The sequence below is a fragment of the Armigeres subalbatus genome, chromosome 1 (genome assembly GCF_024139115.2).
Source record: "Armigeres subalbatus isolate Guangzhou_Male chromosome 1, GZ_Asu_2, whole genome shotgun sequence".
NCBI lineage: Eukaryota > Metazoa > Arthropoda > Insecta > Diptera > Culicidae > Armigeres > Armigeres subalbatus.
The window spans coordinates 256,447,895-256,471,146 of NC_085139.1; the positions used below are offsets into that span (position 1 = coordinate 256,447,895).

The 23,252-nt window shown below is 39.7% G+C and overlaps 1 protein-coding gene across 2 annotated transcripts in view; it reads left to right on the forward strand.

Moving 5' to 3' along the window:
* Positions 1-21,268, forward strand: part of LOC134213087 (cytosolic endo-beta-N-acetylglucosaminidase) — a 37,961-nt gene extending 16,693 nt beyond the window's left edge. The window contains exons 2-4 of one of the 2 annotated variants that reach the window (XM_062691683.1): positions 6,235-6,743; positions 6,809-7,869; positions 20,607-21,268. In XM_062691683.1, the coding sequence (XP_062547667.1) occupies positions 6,235-6,743; positions 6,809-7,869; positions 20,607-20,787 (1,751 nt within the window). In that variant the 3' untranslated portion in view covers positions 20,788-21,268. Of the gene's footprint in view, positions 1-5,892; positions 6,744-6,808; positions 7,870-20,606 lie in introns of those variants that run through there. The other variant, XM_062691673.1, reaches the window with a different exon arrangement.
* The last annotated feature ends 1,984 nt before the right edge of the window (positions 21,269-23,252 follow it).

Sequence of the window (23,252 nt, forward strand, 5' to 3'; positions counted from 1 at the left end):
CAATAGCGGTGTAAAAATACAAATCATCAAAATTTAATGATTTAATCATTAAACGCAAAGCGCATCTTAGAGCCGATGCCCACGTAGCGTCTTTTCAACTCAGTGTTAAAATTAATTTAGCATTAAGCATCGAGAAAACCCGGTAACGCAGCGTCGGTCGCAACGCCGATGCATATCTGAGTTATTTGGCCAACTAAGCTTTAGATCCTATTTCCATAAAAAAAATAAACGAAAAAACAGGTTGCGTTTCAGTCTCAATTTCCACAAAAAAAAATTGGGAAATAAAAATGAAAAAATATTTAAAAAAAATTCCGCCACAGATGGTTTTTGGCATCACGCCGCCGACACTTTTGCATCAGCGGACTACAGCTACAATTTTGAAAACTGTTCATGTTTTTACAATAATTCAAGAAAAATCTTCAAAAGAATATCTTGTGGATATTCAGGAAAAATCCAGTAAAAAAATTTCCTGTAAAAACTTTGACCTTACTTCATACAATCCTGATAAAGTGCTAGCATTCAGAATGTTTTTTGAACAATTCTCTGGAAAATTTTGCTTGTAAATTTTGCTACAAATTGGTCATGAAAAAAAAACAAAACATCGCCAGTGTAAATGCCGAAAAAAATTCCATGTGAATTCTGTCTGAAAATTCAAAACAGTTTCGTGGGAAATACATATAATTTTCGGTGGAAAAAAATGTTCATATTTTCATATTTTTCTACATTCTAATGAATTTCTTCGACAAGTTCTTCCGAATCTTCACCAGAAATTCTTTTTCATTTCCGAAATAAGTTTTTCGAACATTTTAGGGAGTGCACTTCAAAATGTTCAGTCTCCAGTTAGCCTTACGAGCAAAGGCGTAGGATTGCCAACCCGGAGATGACGAGTTCGATTCTCGTTCCTGTCTAGGATGTTTTCGGGTGTCAAACATTGTCGACACCCTAGGTATAATGTTTCCATCGTACTTGCTACACAAGATATATAATCGTACAATGGCTGGCATTTAAAACTTTAAATTTATAACTGAGGAAATGCTAATAGAATAAACTAAGTTGAAAGGCAGACCAACTTCCAGTTGGAATATGGAGCCATAGAAGAAGAAGAAGACTGTTTTTGGATTTTTGTTTTCAAATTTGGAATTTTGAAATGAAATTTTTTACGCTCTTTGTGAATTCTATCACGTTTTTTAAATTTCCCAAGTATTTTTTTAATCGAGGCATTATTTAGAATTTCTACGGAAGAGTCTATGGATTATCTTCAAAAAATACTTTGGATTTTCAAAGAATAAATCTTTAGAATTCTCAAGGTTCATGTTTTTTTGAATTTGCACCATAAATTCTTCCAAAATTTCATGGGAAATTCATTCTTCTTCGGAAAGTCATTTTGATTTCTTTGTAGGTTCAGCTAAACATTGCTTTAAATCTTCACCATGCAAAGAAGCACAAGAAATGATTTAAAAATTTTAAGGAATTTTCACATCAGTATATCTTTAAAATTTTGATTTAATTTTCTAAGGAATTCCTATTGGAATTGCTTCTAAAGTACAACCTTCACAAGTACTACAAAAGTGCAATTTTTTCGTTATTTCCACTTGTAAAAACCCAACTTAATTCACCGAGTGGTGACACTGCCTTTCTCGAATTTAGCCAAGACACCAACCTTATATGGCGCTTACATAGTTCGATACCATTTTCTTAATAACTTTTAAACGCAATGGTCGATCGTTATCAAATTCAATAGTGATCAACTAGAGTTTGTCCCCCGTCGAATGCAACTTGTTGCGAGAAAATCAGTTAAGAATTACTACATGAAAAAGTGCCTAATGTTTTTCGGTTTTCGTGTGCACACACACACACACATACACACGGACAGACAGACATTTATTCAGCTCGACGAGTTGAGTCAATTGGTATATAACGTCATGGGTCTCCGAGACTTCTATAAAAGTTCGATTTTGGAGTGAAATGATAGCCTTTCGGTACAACTTTGTTGTACAAGAAAGGCAAAACATAGGAATATCTTCGGGAAATTCATTATTGGTGTTTTAGATGAACTTTTTTCGATTTTCTACTGGAAAATCTTAGGAATTTCCATCGGAAATATTTTGGCATATTTCAAATAATTTCTTTTGGAAATTAAAAAAACTGCTGAAAATTACTAAGATTTTTGCCTTTCTCGTACAACAAAGTTGTACCAGAAGGCTATAATTTCACTCCAAAAGCCAAATTTTGATAGAAGGCTCGGAGACCCATAGTGTTATATACCAATCGACTCAGCTCGAAAAAACTGAGCACATGTCTGACTGTGTGTGTGTGTGTGTGTGTAGCCCCGGGAATTTTTATTGTTAAACACGTTTCATATAGAAGCACTTGACCGATTCGAGTGCAACTAGTTTCATTCGACGGAGAAACTTTCCTAGTCGGACACTATTGTTTTGTTTGCCAATATCTCATGCGGTTTGAATAATATTTCTATTTTTCTTTTATCAAATACGCTGTGTACATGCACATTTTAAATCATTAATCAATTTAGCCGTGACGCAATCCATTACTCTCATAGTTGAGTTATTTTTAAGCAGCGTGATAAAATCGCATCAAAGCTATTAACCGCCTAAATGTAGGCAATTTACGTTGCATTTACCATACTAATTCGAATTCAACACATTGAATCGAGAAAGGCATAATCACCACAGGGGGATAAATTTGGGTTTTTTTGAAAACGAAAAAAATTTCCATTGGAAATTTAGAAGAATTTCCTTTGAAGATTCATTAAAATTGCCCAGGATTTTGAAAAAAAATCTTTAGAGTAAGCTGGATTTTTTTCTCTAATTTATACTGGAAATTCTTCGGAATTTGATGTTTATTTGAATTTTCATCGTAAATATGCATTTCGGATCCTTCTACGGATTCTTCTAGCTCTTCAAAATTTCTACCGAACCTTTTTTAGGAACTCTTCCACAGAATTTCGAAAAAAAAGTCGTAGAAATACTGAAGATTTTTCCGTGGAGACTCCGAAGAATTTCTTCTAAATATTCTGAAGGGTTTCCCTTGCAACTCCAGAATAATTATTCTTGAAAATTAGGAAGATCTTGGAATTTAAAATTAATCCAAGCAATAAATGTAGGCAATTATTTAGGATTAACAGGACCGGAACCTTTTGCACCTTACCAACTTCGTCTCTTCGTATGGAGCTGAAGGCATGGAATTCTATGAAAATAGAAACAAATTTTAGAAACGCAATAAATGCCAGACAATCGAAACATTTTTTCACTCCAAATGTTGCCACGACAGCAACATTTTAGAATTATCTATAAGAGACCTAAGCCCTTATACGGGTCTCATTACAGGTCATTGTCCGAGTCGATATCACTTGAAGCCCATAGCGAAACTTCAGAACGATCTATGTCGCTTCTGCGCCACAGAAAAAGAAGATTCGGAGCATCTGTTATGCCGTTGTCCGGCAATTTTCGAACAAGACAAAAGTTCTTCACCAAGGGGCTTATAGAACCACTTGAGCTTGGTAGAACAAATCCCAATTCGGTGGTGCATTTCATTCGAAAAGCTGAGCCGTGTTGGGGAGAAGCTGTTAGTCAAACAATGACGATCACTTCCAATAGCGATACGCCATAATGACATAGCAAGAAAAAAAAGGGGAATATATTACAATAGATCAAAAAAATGGTCGCAGTAATAAAATATACCCGACAAGGAAAAAAAAAAAAAAAAAAAAATTTAGGATTAAGAAGCCTAGTTCTTATGATATTGAATAATTATTGATCGAAAAATTTTATAATGCACCTAATTAGAACATTTTGGTGCATTATTAAATTTTTCGATCAATAATGCACAAAATTCTAGTAGTGCGTATGAAAAAGGTTATGACATAGAGAAGTTTGCATTTAAAAAATCAACATGAAATTCTAAATAAAATGCTTTTTAAATTCATAAAAGTGTCTTAGAACTAAGAAGAGTCCTGCGATATGAAAAAAGTGGCAGTGTTCCAGCAAAAACACTCCAATTCCTAAAACAATCTATGGTAATAAATAGTGTTATAATAACGATTGAAATTGAATTCCAAAACAAATCTCAACCCTTTCAGGACGGATGGGTCATACATGCCCAGCGTTTTAGATTGTACATCACAAAAGAGAGCTAGACCACCATTTTCTTCAGTAAAATTGTTCATCTAGATATTGGTTTTACAGAAAAAAAATATGGGAGCTCAAATTTGACTGACCCTGAAAACTCAGTTATCCGAAACCTTGGGAAGATTTCGATTCTAAGAGCATGAAGTTGAATGTTTGAATCATTCTGAACACTCAGATAAGATGGGTCATCCTGAACGTTAAGCCAGTGATTAATATTCAGGAATACGAGATGCTCAAGGTACTCCAAAATGCTCTCAAGTTCAGCCCACGACTTCTCGGGTGATCAATCATGACATTTGTAATGTCCTCATCATCGGTATGTACCCAATCCGATGAAATAAGCATATGATCCTAATTTCCATTAACATGAGATCCAAGAGACAAGGTACCCAAAATTATCTTGAGTCAACATCAAGCTGCACAATGACTATGACTTTTTTGTAGGGCCTTAGAAGCACTGGGTTCACGGACTTGAATGATTAAGTAGTTCAAACATTACGACTTCCAGGACGTTTTTTAAAACCTAAAAGATTTGTATAACCTAAGTCGAGTCAAGTACGAAACACTGAAGACGACCTTACTATTGAGGTCGAAATACGTATCTGTCAAGGTACAATCAAGTGGTGGAATTAAATGGGAAGGTACAAACTCGTCTTATGACAAGTAAAGACATTCCATTAAAAAGCTCAACATAATTTTTTTAACTAAAAAGTCTGTAGTAGCTTGTACAAATAACAATTGTTTTATCAACCCAATGGACCTAATGGGATATTATATCATACATCATTCATAATTTGGTTAATTGGATAAATCAAATGATCCGAACTCCAAAATGATAATTGATTTATAATACATTCATTCCTCTATGAGTCGCTTATGAAAGGACCATTGACTGAAGCATATTCGAGATATGGAATAGAAGTTCCTTGGGAAATTATTCGAAAGACATCAGAGTGACCGAGAAAATATGTTTAGTATGGCATCATTGGATTCCACGAGTCAATATCAAAATAAAATTTCAATGAAGAATTAGAAATTTTGAGAGATGAGCCAGCTCTAGATTATTTATTAGAGAAAAATAGAAATTTTCCATAATAGAATTGGAAATTGCCAATAAAGAAATCAGGGTATGAGTATTAAATAAATATAGAATTACTGCAAATAATGCAAAATTTCCATAAACAGTTGAAAATTTTCCACAAAACAATAATAAATTAGCACTTGTAAAAGCAAAAATTGCAATTATGTATTTAAAAAAATCACCAATAAAGAAATTAAAAAATATAGGGATATTTTGGAAAATTTCTAAACAATTACAAATTTTTCTCGAAATTTTTATAACATATTCGCGAGTCCGCATTTTTTTGTATCCTCCTGATGCATCGAAGGTATGCGAGTTCTAGATAACCTAATACCTGATACACATTACAACATGATAACATCATAAAAATCTTCGAAATAATGAAAATTTATAATTTCCATGCTGGGTTTTAGTTTGATTTTGAATCAGATGAAATTGTCCATCTTCAAAATTGATCTGATTAACCATATGTTTTAGTTACATAGGTTTTTTTTAAATTTTTGTACTTGAAAAAAAACCACGTGGTCAAAGGGGGGGGGGAGGGGGGGGCTGCCAAATGACCACGATAGACCACATGGGGGGGGGGGGGGTTGAAAATCTTCAAAAATATGACCACGTGGTTTCTGGATGGCCCCTAAGATATTCTAACTACCGGATGACTTTACTAGTTTGAGTAAAATAGCCAATTCTTGACGGCATTCATCTCAATGAAACCGTTATAGGGTTAAGCCTTCGGCGAATGGTGATGCATCTTGCATTTCCCAGATATCAGTCGAAGCCGACGCCTCCCATGAAATGCGATAGCGCGTGCTCTCTGCCTATGCCATTCAGCATCCAGTTGACCCAGTCCCGTTTGATTGTTCGGATCGTGCATTCGTACTAGCTTCTTACGTTTTTCCGATTTTGCTTTCGTTCCATATTTTCGGGGGCGGTACCATCGAAAATCTCTCTCGATGTCCCATCCGTACGTTCGCAATCGTGCTAACCCGGCACACCGCTTTCAAGAGGGTCACGAGTGTCAGCCCATTCACACGATCAAGGACCTGTTGGAGTTCGAACGCAATCCAGTCAGCTGGCGGCATCTGGTGCAGCCGATCACTCCCCGGTCCCGATCGAGATATCTTGGCGACCGCTACAAGGAGATCGACTTCGATGCTGGAGTGACGGACTTCGTGGACGATCGCAGCCGACCGCAGGTGTTGCTATGTCACGACTTCAAGGGAAACTACCTGGTGGATCGGTTCATCAACGGGACGACGGGACAGGAATGGGTGGACTATCGGTTCTACAACTGGGCCGCGGTGGATATCTTCTGTTACTTTAGTCACAATTTTGTGACGATTCCGACGTTGCAGTGGTTGAATTGCGCTCACAAAAATGGAGTCAAAGTTATCGGCACCTTCATCGTTGAGGGCGGCAATGTTGAAAAGCTGAAGGATATTTTGCAGTCGGATGAGTTTATGAAGCAGGTCGCCGACGCGTTAATTACCGTTGCGAAAATTTGTCAGTTCCAGGTGAGATTTTTGACGAAGTTTTGCTTTTACCTTACATGTAAGTAATAATCTTCTTCATTCTATAGGGCTGGCTGTTGAACATCGAGTGTGCCCTGGAGGAGGAACAGATGACACGCCTCAAAGACTTCGTGTCCTATTTGACTAGGAAGTCGCACGATCGCATCCCCGACAGCCTGATCATCTGGTACGATTCAATCACCGAGAAGGGTATCCTCAGTTGGCAAAATGAGCTGAACAATCTCAATCAGGGATTTTTCGCGGCTTGTGATGGTATCTTCCTGAACTACACCTGGACCAGAAAGCATCTGGAGCGAACGGAGAATTTCATCACCAACTATTTTCCGCGACGAAAGCTGGACGTGTTTGTGGGAATCGATGTGTTCGGGCGTGGTCAAACCGCCAAACTTGATACCCATTCCACCTTGGCTGCCGTCATGGAGTTCAAGTTCTCCACGGCGATCTTCGCCCCCGGATGGACGTACGAATCACTCGAAGAATCCATGCGACGAGATAAACTTGACCAGATGCAGTGCAATGATCGATTTCTGAAGCTGAACGATCGCTTCTGGAATCTCCTTTGGAAATATTTGTACGTTCGAGGTCCAACGGAGCTTCCTTTCTATACATCGTTCTGCTTGGGGTCTGGAAAAATGCGCAACAGGTTGGGAAAAAAGCAGGACGATTCATGGTTCAATCTGTCGCGGCAAGGCTTCCAACCGAGTATTCCGTACGCGTCCCCGCGTGATGGCCAAATTGATCCGATCTACTGGACGCAAAGTTTTGAAACGGCTTTAGATGGAGGGTCGTGTTTGCGAGTGGAGGATATCTATCGAAACAGTCGACTGTTTGTGTGTGATTTTGCATGTCGGGAGGATTTAGTTGTGGGATATGCGTTTCAAAGGAGCAGTGATGTTAGTGCGGATGTGAGGTTGATCCTGAAGGCGTACGATAAGCGGTATTCCGATTCGGTGAAGATCGTTTGCGGTGGGGAAGATTGCCATCTTAGTGAGAGGCGAAATGAAATGAAGGCGCTGCTGTTGGATAGTAAAGATTGGCCTACGCTGTTGGAGTTGAAGGCACAGCTGAAGCTGCCTCTGGTGGATGCGATTAATGGATGGGAGATCAGGTGAGTTGGTCTTCGGTTATATACAGCACAGAAATGTACATCAAAATTATCAGCGCTTGCTCCCGCGTTAATTTTACGTTTTTGCCTTTCTCGTACAACAAATTTGTACCGAAAGGCTATAGGATTACTATGAACTATTGATAGATTTTGTTTACAAAATGGTGGCAATGCATAGTAATTAATGCAAAAATATGCAAATGATAAAAAAGCGGTCTACTCTCCTAAAGTGCTTTAATGACCTTCCTTATGTGATTTTTTCAATACATTTTACGATCCAAGAGAAAGGCATCATCACCGCGAGGTGGATTAATCTGGGTTTTTCAATAAGGGATCTCGACTGCTCGACTCGGGTGTAGTGGATAAGATTGGCATTAGATGTTATGATAAAATTATAATAGCAAAATGCCATTACCATCAATCCCTTGAAATCTGCATTTGACATATGTTCTAATGATATGCACTCATTTATTGAGTAACTCGAATCAACGTGTATTGAGCTAATTTGAGCTCCATGGTAACGCACAAATGTTTTTGGTTTTCTCGAGTTCGTGTCAGAACGAATCGACGACGGAAATCAGTTTGCTGAGTATTGTTGCGGCGAACGGTCGAGCTTAGAAACCTCGTCCGGTCACGACACTTCCCTCCAGGGAGAACTATCCGAGGAAATTTATATGGAACAACCGCCTCACTTTGAAGACTATCGTAACAAATCCAAAGTCTGTCGGCTCAATAAGGCTCTGTATACGGTTTGAAACAGTCGAGCCGTGTGTGGAACAAAAAAAGAAGGCAATACAATTCTATTTGCCGCAATCTACGTCGATGATGTACTTATCTTCCCCAATTATCGACGATGGCGAAAGCAGCTGAAGGATAACTTAACTAAGGAGTTTCTTATGACAGATATTGGTCCAGCAAAGCACGTTTTGGGAATGCGTATCACTAGAAACCAAAGAAACATCTCTCTTGATTAAAAAAAACACATAAAGTAAAAACAATCTCTCTTGATCAAGAAGCGTATGTGGAAACTATTCTGGGGCGATTTCAAATGTCCAATTGCAATCCTGTAGCAACACCACTGAATTCGAACGACAAGCTGACGAAATAAATGGGACCCATTGACGACGAAGAAGCTGAACGGATGAAGTGTGTTCCGTACACGTCCTAACATTTGCTATGCAGTTAACGTCCTCAGTCGGTTCAATTTATTTCGTCAGCTTGTCGGCTTTTCGCTTTCTTAGCCATTGTGCTAAGGATTGAATGATCATTTTTCGTGCGAAATGACTTTTGTGAGAATCTTCGATTCCTACCTACAAACAGCTGAAAATTATGAGTTGGCTTTCCCTTTTAAGCTGAGCATTGCACCATTCGAACACATTTTTCGACCCAAAATGTTCTGCGTCAAATTAGGCTCACAATGCATTGTGATGTTCTTATCAGACAAATAGACAAGGCAGCGCTTATAAATCTCAATAATTCATTTAGTTTCAACTAACTCTCTACTACTTAGAGTATTAGTCAGCATTGGATTATTCCACTAAATGTCCAGCCCATGATAGTATGCCTTATGCCGTATTTGATGCCTTTTTTTACGCGTTTACACCCAGGTTTTTTTTACGCGGTTGGAATTCATTAATTTCACGGTTAACCTGAACTTTCACAGCTATTCAAATACCCCCTGAATTTTCTTTAATTTTTGTGATTTTTTTCGTGGGGTTACCTTATTGTTTGATTATTTGGTAACTATGCAGTTTTTCTATGCTGGTTTTGAAATTCTTGCGAGAAAATAATATTATATATAAAATAAATTAGTATAATATAATTCAATTTACTTTCTTTGTACGAAATTATAACAAGCCAAATAAATTAATACATTTTCAATTTGTTACTATTGTCGGGCAACCCTCAATATGAAATCAGACAAAAATATGGCTGGCTTTCTTATATAAACTTCAGTTTGTGTTAATAACCCATTGAAAAAAAATGTATATAGATGGGCCGCTCATATTTTTGAAATATATCTACCGGTCACGTAACATTTGCACATCGGTAGTTTCAATGTGGTTCTGAAAGGGTCCATATAAAGGTTGCGTTTTCTGTATGCTTAGAAGCCTCGTCCGGTCACGACAATGACGCAGCCGGTAGTGTTGGAATGTTGTTGTTTGTTGTTTTATCTGGAATTTCGGAATATCGGTGTTATCGAGGTCAGGTAAGGAAGGAAGGCATTGTTAGAAATAGAAGATAAGATGAAAAATGACATAAAAATGCTAGCGTCCCCGGTAGGCTCCCTGAAGGAAGGGCAGAGGAGTAGGCCGGGTGACAAGAAAGTTGCAAAAAAAGATGGCACATTGAGGAAAGCAAAAATTAAAGGCAAAAAAGTTGGCAAAATAAAAAAACAAAAAAAAACAATGAGGAATGCTAGCGTCTCCGGTAGGCTCCCTGACGGAAGGGCAGAGGAGTAGGCCGGGTGACAAGAAAGGTGCAAAAAAAAAGTTGGCACATTGAGGAAAACAAAAATTAAAGGCAAAAAAGTTGGCAAAATAAAAAAACAATGAGGAATGCTAGCGGTCTCCGGTAGGCTCCCTGACGGAAGGGCAGAGGAGTAGGCCGGGTGACAAGAAAGGTGCAAAAAAAATGGCACATTGAGGAAAACAAAAATTAAAGGCAAAAAAAGTTAGCAAAATAAAAAACAAATAAAAACAATGAGGAATGCTAGCGTCTCCGGTAGGCTCCCTGACGGAAGGGCAGAGGAGTAGGCCGGGTGACAAGAAAGGGGCAAAAAAATGGCACATTGAGGAAAACTAAAATTAAAGGCAAAAAAAGTTGGCAAAATGAAAAACAAAAAAAAAACAATGAGGAATGCTAGCGTCTCCGGTATGCTCCCAAACGGAAGGGCAGAGGAGTAGGCCGGGTGACAAGATAGGTGCAAAAAAGATGGCACATTGAGGAAAGCAAAAATTAAAGGCAAAATGAAAAACAAATAAAATCAATGAGGAATGCTAGCGTCCCCGGTAGGAATGCTAGCGTCCCCTAACGGAAGGGCAGAGGTTGAAAAAAAATATGCCACAATGAGAAAAATAAAAATTGGACTGAAGTTGGAATGGATTCTTGATTTGATTTGAATCGAATTTTGGTTTGGTTTTGGATTAGTTTTGTATTGGATTAGATTTGGATTAGATTTTATTCTTTATTTGGAATGGATTTCGGTTGGTTTTGAATTGAATTTTTGGATTTGTGATTGTATTGGATTTGGATTGAATTTGGATTAGGATTGGATTTTGATTGGATTTGAATTGGGTTTGGAATGGATTTGGATTGGATTTGGAATGGATTTGGATTGGATTTGGATAGGATTTGGATTGATTTTTGATTGGATTTGGATTGGAATTGTATTGAATCTGGATTTTGATTGGATTTGAATTGAATTTTGATAGGATTTGAATTTGATTTGGATTGAATTTGGATTGGATGTGATTTGTATTTGGATTGGAGTTGGATTGGGTTTGGAATGGGTTTGGATTGGATTTGGATTGGTTTTGGATTGGAATTGTATTGAATCTGGATTTTGATTGGATTTGGATTGGATTTGAATTGAATTTGGATTGGATTTGGATAGGATTTGGATTTGATTTGGATTGGATTTGGATTGGATTTGGTTTAGATTTTATTTAGATTGGATTTGATTTGCATTTGGATTGGATGTGGATTGGATTTGGATTGATTTTGGATTGGATTGAATTTGGATTGGATTATATTTGGATTGGGTTTCGATTAGATTTGGATTGGATTGGATTTGGATTTGGATTGGACTGCATTCGGATTGATTTTGGATTGGATTTGGATTTCATTCGGACTGGATTCGGATTGGATTTAGATGGGATTTTGATTGGATTTGAATTAAATTTGAATTGGATTTGGATAGGATTTGGATTTGATTTGGATTGAATTTGGATTAGATTTTTTTTATTGGTTTTGGATTGAATTTGGATTGGATTTGGATTGGATTTGGATTGGATTTGGATTGGATTTGGATTGGATTTGGATTGGATTTGGATTTAATTCGGACTGGATTCGGATTGGATTTGGATGTGATTTTTTTTGGATTTGGATTGGATTTGAATTAAATTTAAATTGGATTTGGATAGGATTTGGATTTGATTTGGATTGAATTTGGATTAGATTTTATTTAAATTGGTTTTGGATTGGATTTGGGTTTGGATTGGATTTGGATTGAATTTGAATTGGATTAGATTTTATTTGGATTTAATTTTGAGTTAGATTTAAATTTGGATAAGATTTGGATTGGATTTGGATTGAATTAAGATTGGATTATATTTGGATTGGATTTCGATTAGATTTGGATTGGATTGGAATTGGATTGAATCTGGATTTGGATTGGATTTGGATTGGAGTTGGATTTGATTATATTTGGATTGGCTTTCGAATAGATTTGGATTGGATTTGGAATGAATTTGGATTGGATTTGGATTAGACTTTATTTGGATTGGATTTGGATTTAATTTTGAGTTGGATTTGGATTGAATTAAGATTGGATTATATTTGGATTGGATTTCGATTAGATTTGGATTGGATTGAATCTGGATTTGGATTGAATTTGGATTTGATTATATTTGGACTGGCTTTCGATTTGATTGGGATTGGTTTTGGATTGGAATTGGATTGAATCTGGATTTGGATTGGACTGCATTCGGATTAATTTTGGATTGGATTTAGATTTAATTTGGACTGGATGCGGATTGGATTTGGATGGGATTTGTATTGGATTGTCATATTTTCAATCGAAGATTGATTCATAAGGATTGGTTAATAATGTTTGTCTTGGATCAAAGATATTTGCAATGAGGATACCTCAATGAAATTTGTAATAAAACACCTCAAGAGTAGAGGAGGGGGAGAATGTAGTGGATAAGATTGGCATTAGATGTTATGATAAAATTATAATAGCAAAATGCCATTACCATCAATCCCTTGAAATCTGCATTTGACATATGTTCTAATGATATGCACTCATTTATTGAGTAACTCGAATCAACGTGTATTGAGCTAATTTGAGCTCCATGGTAACGCACAAATGTTTTTGGTTTTCTCGAGTTCGTGTCAGAACGAATCGACGACGGAAATCAGTTTGCTGAGTATTGTTGCGGCGAACGGTCGAGCTTAGAAACCTCGTCCGGTCACGACATCGGGATCCCCTCGAATACTGCTAGAAGTTTCTCATTTTCGCCTTCCGGTACAACAAGCATTCATGCGGCTTGTGCCCTTCCTCACCACAACGTCGCACAGTGATTCCGCGATGACAATATCTTTTTTCTCGATTTTTAACATCAAGTTATTTTCCTAATTTCTATAGCCTTTTAAATATTATTAGAAAAAATATTGGATGAAAACTTTGGGCTCCACACTCTTTCGAAGTAGAGCCGTTTTGGGATATTTTTTTCTCTTCCCGTGTAAATTTTTTAAATATACTTTTTAATTATGAAGAAAAGGGTTATAAAAATAATTCTTTAGTTCATCATGTAGCATTTTTTGCATACTTTCAGAAAATCGTTATGTTTAACTGCGCAAATCTGCGCAAAACATGTGATTTTGAATTGTCTGATATGGTTACCGTGCCCTATATAAGACAAATAAGTAGCGTGTAGTAGGACATTTTACCTATAAATTGACAATCGTTTTTGTCAACATTAAGAGAAAATTAACGACTACTGTGGTAGATATTCCCATGAAGTATACTGCCCACAATCGCATATTTGTCCCATATGTCCCATATGTCCCAGCAAAGATGGGACTTATATGCGATGATAGGCAGTATACATTTATTTATGTGTTCCTTTACGTGTTTATAGCTTATCGAGCGCATTTCTGTACACTCAAGAGACAGCTTAGCTTGTCTGAAGTTTGTATCAATATATCTTATCAGGCGAACATTTTCAAATTTATTCGCCGCGTGAAAGAAGTCGTTTCGCCAAACTTCTGAAATTTCCTTAAGGGAAAGTGGGGTCCATTTTGGTGCTTCCATTTCGTAGACCATTTCGGTCCTTGAAACGTAATGATAATAATCGTTAAATTAAAAATAATGCATATCATTGAATTTTTTTAACTCGATTTAAAACTATAAATCTTCAATAAAAAGGAAATAAAGCATCAGTTCCGCTTGACATGCGTGCTCAGTGTTCAGTGTGCAAAGAAGATCAAAATTTAGAAGCAAATCAAACTGATTTTTAATAATGAATCGCCTGCTTTGAGCGTGCTTACAGCGGCACACTAGGAGTTAACTTTCTGAAATCAGTATGGCGAAAGGCATCTAAGGTTCGATTTCTCAAAATTAAGCACCTTAATCGAAAAAATATTTGGTAGGCGTAGTAGCGGGCATCATCCTTCACAACCGGTACCAAATAATTTTTCATGAAAAGTTCCTAATTTTGAGAAAACTTGCGTTAGATGTCTTACGCCATACAAATTTATGCTTTAACGAATGCTATTTGCGCATATACGATAGCACCTGGATGTGGTGGCGGCGGATAGAAAATCAGCCACTGCCAATAATTCATTGTAATTATATATAATATTTTGAAATAAATCTAAACAATGCTAGTTAACACTGACGAAGCCAAAGTGTTGGTGTAAAAGGTTAATTAATGATTTCCTTCGGATATTTTTTGGGAATTTCTCTGGAAATGGAAAATTCTACAGAAATTCTTTTGGGAACTCATTCAGGAATTAATTCCAGGAATAATTCAGAAAATTTTCAGGAATTCCTTTTGACATACATCCAGGCTTGTCATAAGATGACTTTGTACAATCCCATTTAATTCCACCACTTAATTGTACCTTGACAGATACGTATTTCGACCTCAACAGTAAGGTCGTCTTCAGTGTCTCGTACTTGACTCGACGAAGTACGAGACACTGAAGACGACCTTACTGTTGAGGTCGGAATACGTATCTGTCAAGGTACAATTAAGTGGTGGAATTAAATGGTACTGTACAAACTCGTCTTATGACAAGTGAAGAGATTCCACTAAAAGCTCAAAATAATTTTCTTAACAATTCGTCCAGGGATTACTTCCGAATATTCTCTGAAAAAGCCTTTGTAAATTTCTTCGAAAACTCCTTAGAAACTTTCTCCAGGATTCTTTGGATTTTTTTTCAGAAGAACCAGACAAAATTGATTCCTAAATTTCTGCAGGAATTATTCTAGAAATTTATTTAGGAATAAAATAGGAAAAACTAAAGGAATTTTCAGACGAGTTTCTTACGTCTAGAAACGAAATTTCCGAAAGAACTCCTAAAGAAATTTCAGAATGATTACTGAAAGATTTACGATGACATGACAGACATACGATGGATGCCCATTGCAGGTCGTCAAAATCGTCATCGGCGACATGAACGCACATGTAGGAAGGAGGAAATGTATATACCGGTCATCGGACCGGATAGTCTGTACACCGTATCGAATGATAACGGGCAACGTGCATAAACTTCGCAGCTTCCAACGGAATTGTGGTCCGAAGCACCTTCTTTCCCGCAAAAATATCCACAAGGCTACATGAAGATCACTTAACCAAACGGAAAAATCGACTACGTTCTAATCGACGGTAAATTCTTCTCCGACGAACGTCCGCACTTACCGCAGTGCGAATATTGAATCCGACCTACCTACATATGACCTGAAAACTACCTCGTTGCAGTATGCCTGCGCTCACAACAACACGCGTCGAAGTCGGACGCCGCGGCTTAACATTGGGCGGCTACAAGATGGTAGACTAGCCCAAAAATACGCGCAGCAAATGGCACTCCCAACGGAAGAGCAGCTAGGCGCAGCGTCTCTTGAAGATGGCTGAAGAGATATTCAATCCGCCATTGGTAGCACCGCAACCGCTGCACCTGGTACGACTGGTATGACGGCGAATGTGAGCAGCTAGTGGAAGAGAAGAATGCAGCATGGGCGAGATTGCTACAACACCGCACGAGGGCGAACGAGTCACGATATAAACGGGTGCGGAACAGACAAAACTCGATTTTCCGTAGCGCCAGCAGGAAGATCGAGACCGTGAAGAGACGGAGCAACTGTACCGCGCTAATAACGCACGAAAATTCTATGAGAAGTTGAACCGTTCACGTAAGGGCCACGTGCCTCAGCCTGATATGTGTAAGGACATGAACGGGAATCTTCTTACGAACGAGCGTGAGGTGATCCAAAGGTGGCGGCAGCACTACGAAGAACACCTGAATGGCGATGTGGCAGACGACGATGGCGGTACGGTGATGGACCTGGGAGAACGCGCGCAGGACATAATTTTACCGGCTCCGGATCTCCAGGAAATCCAGGAGGAGATTGGCCGGCTGAAGAACAACAAAGCCCCTGGGGTTGACCAACTACCAGGAGAGCTATTTAAACACGGTGGTGAGGCACTGGCTAGAGCGCTGCACTGGGTCATTACCAAGATTTGGGAGGAGGAAGTTTTGCCGCAGGAGTGGATGGAAGGTGTCGTGTGTCCCATCTACAAAAAGGGCGATAAGCTGGATTGTAGCAACTACCGCGCAATCACATTGCTGAACGCCGCCTACAAGGTACTCTCCCAAATTTTATGCCGTCGACTAGCACCAACTGCAAGGGAGTTCGTGGGGCAGTACCAGGCAGGGTTTATGGGCGAACGCTCCTTACGGACCAGGTGTTCGCCATTCGCCAAGTACTGCAGAAATGCCGCGAATTCAACGTGCCCACACATCATCTATTCATCGACTTCAAAGCCGCATATGATACAATCGATCGGGACCAGCTATGGCAGCTAATGCACGAACACGGTTTTCCGGATAAACTGACACGGTTGATTAAAGCGACGATGGATCGGGTGATGTGCGTAGTTCGAGTTTCAGGGGCATTCTCGAATCCCTCCGAAACCCGCAGAGGGTTACGGCAAGGTGATGGTCTTTCGTGTTTGCTATTCAACATCGCTTTGGAAGGGGTAATACGAAGAGCAGGGATTAACACGAGTGGTACAATTTTCAATAAGTCCGTCCAGCTATTTGGTCTCGCCGACGACATAGATATTATGGCACGTAACTTTGAGAAGATGGAGGAAGCCTACATCAGACTGAAGAGGGAAGCTAAGCGGATCGGACTAGTCATCAACACGTCGAAGACGAAGTACATGATAGGAAGAGGTTCAAGAGAAGAAAATGAGCCACCCACCGCGAGTTTGCATCGGTGGTGACGAAATCGAGGTGGTAGAAGAATTTGTGTACTTGGGCTCACTGGTGACTGCCGAAAATGACACCAGCAGAGAAATTCGGAGACGCATAGTGGCTGGCAATCGTACGTACTTTGGACTCCGCAAGACGCTCCGATCGAATAGAGTTCGCCGCCGTACCAAACTGACTATCTACAAAACGCTAATTAGACCGGTAGTCCTCTACGGACACGAGACCTGGACGATGCTCGTGGAGGACCAACGCGCACTTGGAGTTTTCGAAAGGAAAGTGCTGCGTACCATCTATGGTGGGGTGCAGATGGCGGACGGTACGTGGAGGAGGCGAATGAACCACGAATTGCATCAGCTGTTGGGAGAACCATCCATCGTTCACACCGCGAAAATCGGACGACTGCGATGGGCCGGGCACGTAGCCAGAATGTCGGACAGTAACCCGGTGAAAATGGTTCTCGACAACGATCCGACGGGCACAAGAAGGCGAGGTGCGCAGCGGGCAAGGTGGATCGATCAGGTGGAAGATTACTTGCGGACCCTCCGTAGACTGCGTGGTTGGCGACGTGTAGCCATGGACCGAGCCGAATGGAGAAGACTCTTATATACCGCACAGGCCACTTCGGCCTTAGTCTGAATAAATAAAATAAATAAACTACGTTATTGGTTGAATTCCAACAATGAACCATTAGGCAGAGTTGTAGAAAATTCAGCTTCTGGAATAAGTTATTGAAAAACTACTAAATGATCGAAAGCGAATTCCTAATTGATCGATAACATCCTTGCTCTTGGCCAGTTTTTTTTTAAAGTCCGTCCCGCTAGCTTGCGCTCCGCGTTTCAGAACCAAGATCATTTTACCGGTCTCAGTGCGTCTGACGCTTTACACGTCCTGACCCAGCGCCGAAAGCTTTTTAGCCGCCAGCATCGATTTAAGGACTTCGATGTACTTATACTTGTCAGTTTTCACCAACAAAGCCTCGCCTTTGTTCTTAGCTTTTTTTCGGGTAGAGAAACGCTCGACTTCCGCTTTGCCCTACTGACCAGCTGCCATGAATTTTCGGTGCCGATGGCACCGCCAGCTGGTACCCTCTTGCGGCCCGTCGACTTGCGTCTGGTTGGTTCCTTTCGTCTTTTTAAGTCGAGAAGTCGCCTTCCCAGGGCGACACCCTTCGGGCTCCTCTGCACCGCGATCTGCTCCGTCCAGACGATGTTTGGCCTTTACGGCCGCTCGTCTTTTGGCTTTGCTCTGAGCGCCTTCGTTGGATTGCTGCCTGAGCCGTTTTGGGTTGGGTACACTTTCATACGTAATCATTATATTTTTATCACTGCACAGAGGTAAACAAACTATCATGTCCACCATCACCACAAGAATGAATGAATATTCTCCGGATTTTCCTTCAGGAATTTCTTTTGATGTTCCTCAGGAATACCTCGGGATATTTCTTTAGGAATTTATCGGGATATTTCCTCAGGAGTTCATGTGGATAGTTCTTCAGTAATTTCTTGGGATATTTCTCCAAAATTCTTCCGCATATTTCCAAGAATTCCTTTGGATGTTCTTCCAGGAATTTCTCGAGATATTCCTCCAAGAGTTTTTTCCGGATATTCCTACAGAAATTCCTTTAGATCTTAAATTTTGGATTGGCTTTCAGTCACGGGTAATAGCGTTGACAATTTTACTTCATCGCCAATACATCGGCAATAAAGTAAAACTGTCAACGCTATTACCCGTGACTGAAAGTCAATCCGAAAATAAGGTTACAGTTTCACAGTCAAAATCCACTAGCAATTCTTTTGAATATTTCTTCAGGTTTGCGGTAGAAAGGAGGAATATCCATGGAAATTAATGGAGGAATATCCGGAGGAATTTTTGGCGAAATACCCGGAGGAATTCCTCGGCGGATATCCGAAGGAATTCTTGGATGAAATATCCTGAGCAATTCCTAGAGGTGGAATAACCAGAAGAATTTCTGAAGGAATAATTGGAGAAATTCCTGGAGAAGTATCAAGAGGAATTCGTTGAGGAATATCCGAAGGAATACCTGAAGGAATTGGGTCTCTACTCTCTAGTAGCCTTGCGAGCGAAGGAATAGGATTGCCTATCGGGTGATGGCTAGTTAGATTTTCGGCAAACCATTATCCGACGGTCGTCGAGATGCGTCTTGTGATTTTGCAAACCAGAAACCATTTTCCGACGGTCTTCGAGACGTGTCTTGTGATTTTGCAAACTAAAATATATCACTCGTCACAATTTAACCACTTGAGTTCAACTCACCTAATGAAATCAGCGACAGGATCCAAAAAATAGACTGGCAGGATCGCTAAAATGTGTGGCCCTAAATGGCCGGAACGAAGTTATGACAGCGACTCTCCGTGGATGAGTGTGCGCGCCGCGGAGGTCTGACTTGAAGAGCCAAAGTCATGGTTTGCTGCTCGCCGATTGACACGCTGATGTGTGAATAATTTATTAACACACGCTGAAGGAATTTTACTCAAACCCCACACTTGCGTCTAGAAATTTTCCAATAAGTATGCCGATCTCGAGTTGAGGTACATTGTATTCAGGAAGTTTCAGGAAGACTCTACACACTTAAAATAAATCGCCGAATTCGGTAAAATTTTACCGAAATCTCAACAGCAGAACTGTTCGGTAAATGGTTTTACTGATTTTCGGTTATTTTGACAGTTGAACAATGGAAAAAAAATACAAAAATCTGTAAAATAACTACCGAACAGATCTGCTGTTCAGATTTCGGTAAAATTTACCGAATACGGTAAAATGAGTTAAGTGTGTAACTATGTTTAAAATCGAAAATAAAATCTGAAAAGTGCTGCACGTATGAACAAGCGTATAAACCGGTCTGAAGAATTGGCCTGATGTTGATCCAAATTCGAACGAATGTTAGGCCAATCTTGAAAAACAGCCCTTTTTGATGTTTAGTTTTATGTTTTAAAAATATAGATGTCAAAAATATGAGTCTTCTCTTTCATATTGGAGTCCTATCAACTCTTATTCAGTTTTGAAATATCTCAATGTGTTTTTTTCTCTGTGCTGTTTTGTGAATTTCTATTTCCATGATTTTTTTATTATTAAAAAAAGTTGAATTCATTTATGGTTGATTTCTTTTTGGGCCATTATTTATAGTTTCTTTTGCAAAATATTCCTTCAATTTGCTCTTTACTAATTTTGCGATGATCTTATGAAATAAAAGTATATCCAATAAGGTAAGGTGTTGCATAATGTAATCAGTATAATGCTCATCCTTTTGACCTTTTTGAATAATTTAGTTTTCCGACCTACAGACTGTTTATGAGAGCGATACCCCAGGCCCATTGTCACCCCAGTTGATGGTCCCATAAATCGCATTTCATCCCCGACTATTCACTCTTTCTTTATCAATACATATTCATCCGTTACGTCGTAGTACCCGGAACGACTCTTACGTCTTATGCTAATTTAAAAATTATTAAATCATTTCTTCGATTTTGCGTCGCTGTTTTTTCCCCCAACAGATACTACTACCTCTCGTTCGAGTCCATCGCCCAGCCGGTGTCGATCGTGGACATCGGAATCGAACTCGTGAAAGATGACCCCAAGGAGCACGTCCTGCTGGGGGCCATTTCGCTGCAGGCCGGTTTCCCCGCCGGCCGCGATCGCATCAGGAAGCGATCGATCGTTACGTTCGGCGCTTGACGACACTGTTATTAATATTTCTCCTCAGTAACCGCATAGAAACATTTATCTACTTATAGTTGCATATGTAAATAGCTTAAGGTGCAGCATGCACCATGAAGCTGCAACAGCAGCAGAGCACCACCAGCGCAGAGCCGGCGACATGGACCGGTTCTTCGTTGCGATCGTGGGCATTATTGACGAACTACTGCCGTAGGAGGACGCCGAGATGCTTCTCGGGAAGGTTAACCGCATTGCTAGAGCGCTACTCTTCGATGGCTTATTAATGAAGGTTAGTGTTCTTATGTTTACTTACATGTGAGTATCTCGTTTGGCATGAAAGTAAAATCGATGATCAACGACCAATCGATCCCATCGTGGTGATTAATTTACTCTTATAATTTAATGTGCAGTTTTTACCAAACTATAATTTGTGTTACCGCAATAACTGCCTTACTTAACTGCTATGATTAGCATCAGTCTTATCAATATATTTGTATTCGAACAAGGAAGTGTTTTTCGCTGGTCGTAGATGACGTCCCTCATTGGCATGTGGCGACGATAATTCCTAATTAAGAGTTCAAACAAACATCTGTTTCTTGCTACGGTTGCGATTCAAATCCGATTATGTAACTCACCGATCGAAACCGGCTCCACTTTGCATACGTTGGCCTGCCGAGCACAAATCCAAGCAAGCTGTGGAACGCCACACGTTGACGCGCTGTCGTCTTCAACTGCGCAGCAGGCGATAATGTCGTAATCAAAGTGTGCGCATCAGTCGGTGGTGCACTTCGTGATGCTGTTATCTATCATATCTTGTGTGCAAAGTCATCGAACTGTCAGTCGGAGCGCCAGAGAGGTTAACCCATCGCTTGGGACCTCCAGCAAGCCGACATATTTTCCACACTGCCAGGCAATAACAAACAAACGCAAGCATTTCCCATCCAATTTTGTACATACTTGATCCGAGGGGCTGCACGTGAGCACAGCGACATGGCAACCTACGGCGGTTGGCATCCGTTGAATGAAGGAAAACGATGATTGGGATCCGCATGGAACTACGAAGAACCGTAAACAACGGCTTTAAAACAGAGGTTAAGAAAGTTGTTGAATTTTCCGAAAATCATCGTTGTCGTTCATAGCGCATTTGGCTTGCACACAAAAAAATTCCAACATACCTTTCTTTCGGTATACCTAAATAGCCGTTGTTTGCGGAGTTTACGACTCCCGGTAGTCGACCACGAGCACGTGATAATGATCATCATCCGCCTTCTTGCGATGGTGAGTTGAAGGTGGATGAAAGGAACGGCGCCGTGTGCAGTGAATAGGAAAGTGCTCCCCGTGCGTCGTAACTCGTAAGTGCTGCGTGAGTGCCGCAGCTCGCGGAACTCACTAAAGTGGCGCCAAATCAATTTCCCATCGCGCCATTGTTTCGAAACTTCTGCCTCGGTGGGTCTTTTGGTTAATTGAATAGTTTTAGCGTGCAGAACTCTGTGAGAGAAGCACAATCACTCGAGAGAGTGAGTGGCTGATGAAAAACGAGCGAAGAGCCCAGTTGAAAAGTGAAAGTAACTTGTTTCGAGTGATCGTAGCTCTAGTCGACGACGTCGCACCATCAACTGATCAACGTGATCAGCAGGGTAGGGGAGGTTCAGTCGGTGGTAAGATACCGTGATGATCATAATTCGATGATGAATGGGAAGGAGGAATAGATTATGTGCAACCGTGTGGGGTTATGTCTCATCAGCTATTCAAATTGGTTTATTATCTTAGCTGATTATGATTGTGTGGCTGGTTAATTGTACTTTAACGAGGTATTTGTTCATTTGGTTGCAAATAGGTCTCTGATATTCCATTATCATTACGAAAATAGATAATTTAAGAAACTTCATTACCAGGAGGTCATTTGTGTCTCATGGACGCATCCTTCAGCGGTTGGAATCTTTCTTAGCCAAGATCTTGCAAGCAGAGCGTGATATAATCGAAATTATTTGGTGACGACCCGGACCAAAGTATGTTTATGATGTTGAATATTTTAGGCTCTCCTTGAGAAAGACAAAGAGATACACTTAAGAGCTGAGCAAAATAGATACGTTTGCGTACGTTTTATCAGTTTTCCCATATGAAAACTGTCAAAACGTGCGCAAACGTATATATTCTGCTCAGCTCTTTACATAAACACAACATACTTTTCTGTACAATGAATATTTTGAGAAAATGCGCTTTGTATTTCATTTAAAAATGACTCCTAAACAATCGTCCCAAAGCGCAAAAATGTTGTCAAAAATTTTCTCAAAATCCTTACCTTAAACCTAACTTCGGAAGTGGTGCGCTGTATAGCGCTTCACCAACTTAGAACAGCGCACCACTTCCGAAGTTTGGTTTAACCTACGGATTACGGAGAAAAATCCAACTTCGTAAGTCCCCCTTTCGGTTTTCAACTGGATTTAGTACAGTATGTTTTGAATAGGAATCGAAGGTGGCGC